Genomic DNA, 6,785 nt, shown 5'->3' on the forward strand with positions numbered 1-6,785 from the left:
TCCTCCTCCTCCTCCTCCTCCTCCTCCTCCTCCTCCTCCTCCTCAGACCACTGCTGTCTTGCAATAGGGTGTGTTTTCTGGAGTCTGTCGTTTAAGTTTCTACACATATCCATGAATGTCATGTCATGTGCTATGGTGGTGTTGCTTTTTGGTTTGTTGGTTTTGTTTTTTCCAGACAGGGTTTCTCTGTGTAGCCCTGGCTGTTCTGGACTCACTCTGTAGACCAGGCTGGCCTCGGACTTACAGAGATCGCCTGCCTCTGCCTCTGCTGGGATTAAAGGCCTGCGCCGCCATGCCCAGCAGCATTGCGCGTCTTTGTATCAGTTGTGATAGAGAAGACAAAACCAGTGTATTCCAGTGTTGCCTCAGTTTCCCTCTTGGTCTCCTGTTGCTAAGATTTTTTTCTCTTGGAGAGATGTAAACAATGCCTCCCTCCAGGGTCTGAACACAACCAAAGTACAAGCCCGCAGAGTGGTCCTGAGGCACAGTGACTTCATGGCCTGTCTTGGCGAGCAGAAGTGAGGGCTTACTTACAGGAGGGCCTCCATCTCGGGAGGTCTTTACTCCTCAGGGACAACGGTTTTCCCATGGCTGTGTGGGTGGAGCCCCTCCCTCCCTTCACTCTTCCCTGAGACCCCCCAGCTCATGTGCAGTTAGAGCAGAATGTCAGACAGGTGGCTGGAAGGGGGGCTAAAACGTAGGTGGCGTCTCATGGCTTCCTCATGGCCTCTTTTCATGAGTGAAGGCCACAAGTCAACAGGTCCAGCGGGGGCAGGCTTTCGCATGCAGGCCCCACTAAACTCTGGGAGAAGATGGTGGCTGTTTGGTTCAGAGGCTAGTCATGAGTGAAACTGGACTGCCATCAGCTCCTACAGGACATGGCTTCCTCCTCTGCAGTCCTGCGTTCTGTCGTCTTTTCCTTCTTTGTCTCCATCCCTCATTCCCTCTGCACAGGCTCCTTCCTGGAGGGCGGGGCGTCCTCTCCCCCAGTCTTTCAGTTCTCGCTCATTTGTTCTCCCTCCAGACCCCAAGGATGGGAAACCTTGTTTTACCCTGTCCCTAGCATGAGCTGGGAGTGCAGAGGCAGAGAACCAATGTGGACCCCAGAGCGGACGAGGCAGACTGGAGGGTCTGGGATGGGGAAAGGCAGGCTTCTGTGGGAGATAGAATCCACATGCTGGCATATTCCTAATTCTAATTTTTTTCGTTTCTCAAACCATCTGCACCTTGTCGTAGCCAGCTTTAAGATTTATTTTGCAGCTGGGCATGGTGGCACACACCTGTAGTCTCAGCACTCAAGAGGCAGACCCATGCAGAGTTCAAGGCCAGCCTGGTCAACAAAGCGAGTCCAAGACAGCCAAGGCTACACAGAGAAACCCTGTCTTGAAAAAAAAAAAAGGATTTTTTTTTTAAATTTGTTTATTTTTATTTTATGTGCATTGGTGTCATTGTCTGCATACATGTCTGTGTGAGGGGCTCAGGTCATCTGGAGCTGAAGTTACAGACAGGTGTGAGCTGCCATGTAGGGGCTGGGAATTGAACCTGGATCCTCCAGAAGAGCAGCCAGTGCTCTTAACCACTGAGCCATCTCTCCAGCCTGACTTGTTTCATTTTTTGATGGGTCATATCTGTAGGTGTGTGGCTACCTGTGGGGATTGTTCATATGACTGCGTTGCTGGAGGAGGCCGGAGGCATAGAAAGCGCCTCACTGGAGTTACAGGAGTCATGGGCCGCACCGGGCAGCAGACTTCGAAAGAGCAGGTCTCTGGCTGGTTTGGAGCTCCCTGTGTAGACGAGGCTGGCCTTGCACCCCGGAGCCTCACCGGCGCCTGCCTCCTGAATGCTGCCTCGTGTGCTCTTAAGGTGCTCTTCTGTAGCTGAGGCTGGCCTGGAACGGCCCCTCCCGCCTCTGCTCTCCGAGGACGGTGTGACCTGCGCCCCGCCGCTCCCACTCCCAACAGCAACCTCAGACATCAAACACATTAGTGCAACTCAGTCCGAAGATACACCAGTTTGCTACTTCCACGCTGAGGAGAAATGCCAGGAAAATATTAACGTCTTTGTTCCCCGTAATTAAACCATTATGTTGTGATGAGAGCAGAAAACTCCGTGTGTACAGTAAAGCCCTGCAGTTCAGATCTCGCAATCGCCTCCAGTCTGAGATGAGCTGTTTCAGGCAGTGTTTGTTGGCAATGTGTTTGTGGTATGTGCACTGGTGTGTGACTGTGTGTGTGTGTGTGTGTGTGTGTGTGTGTGTGTGTGTGTGTGAAGGCTCTCGTGAACATGCAAAGTGTAGCACGGGTGACGGGTGACGGCTGCCAGAGGCGCCGTGGCTTCAGTATGCTCTTGGTCATCTTAGCCGAAGGAATATTAACTGTACTTGTACTTCTCTCCTCAGCGTGTGCACGTGCGTGCGTGTCCGAAGTGTTTAAGCGAGGTTGGAGGACAGCTTGCGGGCTCAGTTCCCTCCCTTCACCATGTGGGCCCCAGAGCTCACGCTCAGAGCTCCAGGCTTGGCAGCAAGCGCCTACACCCACCGAGACCCCGGGGCAGCCCTTTAAATTCATTTTGGTCAGAAGCCTCTTACTGTTGTCACATTTTCCCAATGTTCCGTGTTCTGTCACGCAACCCGTGTGGGGCTGCAGCCCCCGTTCAAGAAGCTGCCCTAAACTGGTGGCTGGGGCCTGTGCAAAAGCTGTACCATCGACACCTCCAATTTCAGAACGCTTTCATCCTCCTCAAAGAAAGGCACGCTGAGCACCTTGACAGAGTGGTGCCAGATGACTCCCGAGTCTGTGTTCGTGTGTGCACACACATGTAACTGTTTAACATGTGTATGCATGTATGTATATGCACATATGTATGTATCTTGGTTTGACTTTTATTGCCGTGATGAAACACTGACCAAGCCCAACCTAGGGAGGGGAGGACCCTTTTGCTCACATGTCCTGACACAAGGCATCATTGAGAGATGCCAAGCGGGTCAGGGACCCAGGAGCGGGAGCCAGAGCACAGACCACGGGGGTGATGTGTGCTGGCTGCTCCTGTGGCTCAGGCAGCTTCCTTCCCTCCCTTTCTCCCTCCCTCCCTTCTTCCTTCCTTCCCTCCCTCCTTCCTTCCTTCCCTCCCTCCTTCCTTCTTTCTTTTTGTAGTCTAAAGTGTGTGTAATGTGTGTTTTGCCTGCATGTATGTCTGTGCATCACAGGTCAGAAGACAGTGTCACTCTGGAACTAGAATTACAGATGAGTATGAGCCATAGTGTGGGTGCTGGGAACCGGACTTGGGTCCTCTAGAAGAGCAGCCGGTGCTCTTAGCGATGAGCCGTCTCCATCTAGCCTCTGGGCTTGCTTTTCTGTTTTTTTTTTATACAGCCCAGAACCCCGTTCCTAGAGATGGCCTCCTGCAGCGGGCTGGCACGACTCGGTGTTGATCACTAGTCAAGAAAATGCCCCTGCAGACGTGCCAAGAGGTCCGTCTGATGGAAGCATTTTCCCAACTGAGAGTCCCTCTCCCCAGGGGACTCTAGCCTGTGTCAAGCTGACAATACAAAACAAAAACCAAACCAAACCCTACCCAATGCAGTATGTGTCTGTGTCTGTCTGTGTCTGTGTCTGTCTGTGTGTCTGTGTATGTCTGTGTGTCTGTGTCTGTGTGTGTCTGTGTGTGTCCGTGTGTGTCTGTGTACGTGTGTCTGGTATGCGTGTGCACGCTCGTGTGCATTTGGATGTAACTGCAACAACCCGCAGTGCGCAGCGGGGGAGGGCGCTCCTCAGGTGCTGGCCCGTGTCCCCCTCGTCCGAGAGAGGCCTCTGTCGCTTTCCTGCTGCACACACCAGCCTAACTGCCCTGCGAGCCTCTGGGTGTTCCCGTCTCTGTGTTCCTATTAAAAAAAAAAAAAAAAAAGCTGGGCTTGCAGAGCTTGGAGGCCTGCACTCTGCCTTTCTGTGTGTTCTAGAGTCACATTAGGCCTTCCTGCTTGCACGGCAGACACGCACTGAGCCTCCTCAGCCCCTCTCTCTGTTTTACTATTTAATTATTATTATTATTTTTTGAGACAAGGTCTCGCCAGTGCTTTAAATTGTGTCATTCTCCTGGCTCCAAGTGGGATTCTAGGCACGACCCAGCATGCTCTGCTATTTGTTTGTTTATTCTGAGCCAGGTTGCCTCAGAAGTCAGGCAGTCCTTCTGCCTAAGTGTCCTGAGAACCTGGATCACAAGCGTGAGCCACCACATCTGCTTTACACAATTAATGAATGGGCTCTTTTTTTTTTTTTTTGAGCAGCTTTCCCTCAGATCCTGATGTCACTAATCTGTAGTCTCTTCATAGATGTCCTATGTGGCCACTTCCTATAGATGGAGTCACACAATTGAGTCACTCACACACAATGGAGTCCTTTCATGTTTCCAGCTTCTGTCACGTGGCATAAAGTTTTCAAGGTTCAGCTGTGTTGTAGTATGAACCTTTATTTTTTTTTTTTTTTTATAGTGAATAATAGTTCACGGCAGACGTGCACCAGATTTTCTTTATCCAGCTACAGCTTTGGTGGATGCTTGGGCTGTTTCCCCGCCTTCTTACTCAGTGCTAGCAAGGAACCCAGGGCCTAGTGTATGCCAGGCACCGAGGTGTTAGATCCTGCCCATTTCTCCGCCTCCTCTCCCTTGTCCTCCTCCTTCTCTTCCTCCTTCTTCTCCTCTCCTTCCTTCTCCTCCTCTCTTCCTCTGCCTTCTCCTCCTCCACCTCCTCCTCTTCCTTCTCTTCCTCCTTTTTCTCTTCCTTTTCTTCCTCCTCTCCCTCTTCCTTTTCCTCCTCCTCCTCTCCTCCTTTGCTTCTGCTTCTTTTTTAGGACAGAGTTTCTCTGTGTCGCCCTGGCTGTCCTGGAATTCCCTTTGTAGAGCAGGCTGGCCCCAAACTCACAGAGCCCCACCTGCCCCTGCGCCCTGAGCGCCGGGACCGAAGGCGTGCTCCGCGGTGTCTGCCTCTCCCACCGGTCCCTTCTACCCCGTGTGGCTGATGCTACCGCAGACGTTAACAAGCTACCCAGGTCTTGCTCTCAGGCCTCTGGGTACAACACATGGCATCGCTGGGTAATGTGGGTCCTGTGTTTGACTTTTGTGTCTTTATTCTTCCCAGAGCAAGTCCCAGAGTTACCTGAAGTCGGTGAAGGGATGGATGCTTCGACCGATGTGGTAGGTGTTCGTCCCCTCCCAGCGACAGCAACACGGGGTGAACCAAGCATCGAGGCCGGGACGAGGGGTGCAGAACTCTCCCCACTCTGCCGCCTGCTCCCGCTCACCCCAAAGCTGGCCCCCCAGTGACGGTGACCTGAGCCCTTCCCCAGGACAAGGCCCTGAGGAAAGAACTGGCCTCTCAGCTGGTCTTGCTCCCCTGCCTTGGGTCATAGTGGTCAGTCTCACAGGGGGACATCTGAAGAGCTTGGACAATAATTTCTGCGACGTTCTCTTTCCTTCGCTTCTGACTGAGGGGAAGATAGAATCTGTCCCAGTCACTGCTAGAACTAAGCTTTAAATGACACCTTTTCTTCCGAGAAGAACATAGTTTTGCCTGTAGTCACATAGGTGGGATGACTGGGGTGGCAGCCTTGCATTTAAAAAAAAATTATTTACTTATTTATACAGCATTCTGCCTGCACATCAGAAGAGGGCAACAGATCTTACCATAGATGGCTGTGAGCCACCATGTGGTTGCAGGGAATTGAACTCAGGACCTCTAGAAGATAAGCCAGTGCTCTTAGCCTCTGAGCCATCTCTCCAGCCCTGACCTTGCGTTTGTTTAAGAGAGGAAAAGAGACTAAAAACTACCCAGTGAAGACACGAGCCGCTGAAGTGGCACACGGTTGCCACCCCAGGGCTCAGGCGCTGAGGCAGGCGGGATTGTACGGATAAAACCAAGGCTGGTTTTTCAAGATCTCTGCTTCAAACAACCCAAAGACAAAGAAAAACGAAAACAAAGAAAGAGAAACTAAGACAATGTAAATGCCCCAAACCCAGCCAGCTTTAACATTCCTCCCCAGCAGCCGGGGCCCAAACCCAGGCTGCAGCAATAGGCAGGTGCTCTTTGCTCTGAGATTGTTTGGGTTATTTGTTTGAAACAGCCTGTAGCCTAGGCTAGCCTCAAACTCCAGATACAGCTTAAGCTGGGCTCACACTTGCTATCTTCTTGCTGGGATTCCAAGTGCATCCCCAACACCTGCAGGCCCATCGCTCTCATCTTTTTGAGACAGGGTCCTACTACATAGCTCAGTTGGCCTTGAAATTTTAGTCCTCCTACTTCAGTTTTCTGAATGCCACTTTTAATAGCCATACGGTGTTCCATTAGACACACGCACCTTAGTTAAACCACTGAGATGGCTCCGTGGTTAACAGCACCGGCTGCTCTTTCGGAGGACCAGGGTTCGATTCCCAGCACCCACATGGTGGCTCACAACCATCAGTAAATCCAGTTTAATGGGATCTGTTGCTCCTCTACTGGCCTCCTTGGTCACCAGGCACCTGGCACACAAGTGGTGCACAGACACACACACGTAGGCAAAACACTCATACACATACAATAAAATGAAAATTAGAGCTGGTGGGTGTGTTGCTGCATGCCTGTAATCCCAGCACTCGGAGAGGCAGAGGCAGGAAGGAGCTCTGAGTTTGAGGCCGGCCTGGTCTACAGAGCGAATCTAGAACAGTCAGGGCTACACAGAGAAACCCTGTGTCAAAAAGAAAGAAAGAAAGAAAGAAAGAAAGAAAGAAAGAAAGAAAGAAAGAAAGAAAGAAAG

The 6,785-nt window shown here is 51.5% G+C and overlaps 1 protein-coding gene across 1 annotated transcript in view; it reads left to right on the plus strand.

Annotated features, from left to right (window-relative positions):
• Positions 1 to 6,785, plus strand: part of Dnah2 (dynein axonemal heavy chain 2) — a gene marked incomplete in the record, with an annotated part of 99,039 nt that overhangs the window by 7,282 nt on the left and 84,972 nt on the right. The window contains 1 exon segment of the mRNA XM_055593991.1: positions 5,132 to 5,187. Within this exon segment, the coding sequence (XP_055449966.1) occupies positions 5,132 to 5,187 (56 nt within the window).

Source organism: Psammomys obesus, unplaced genomic scaffold (genome assembly GCF_907164565.1).
Source record: "Psammomys obesus unplaced genomic scaffold, mPsaObe1.curated_primary_1811, whole genome shotgun sequence".
NCBI lineage: Eukaryota > Metazoa > Chordata > Mammalia > Rodentia > Muridae > Psammomys > Psammomys obesus.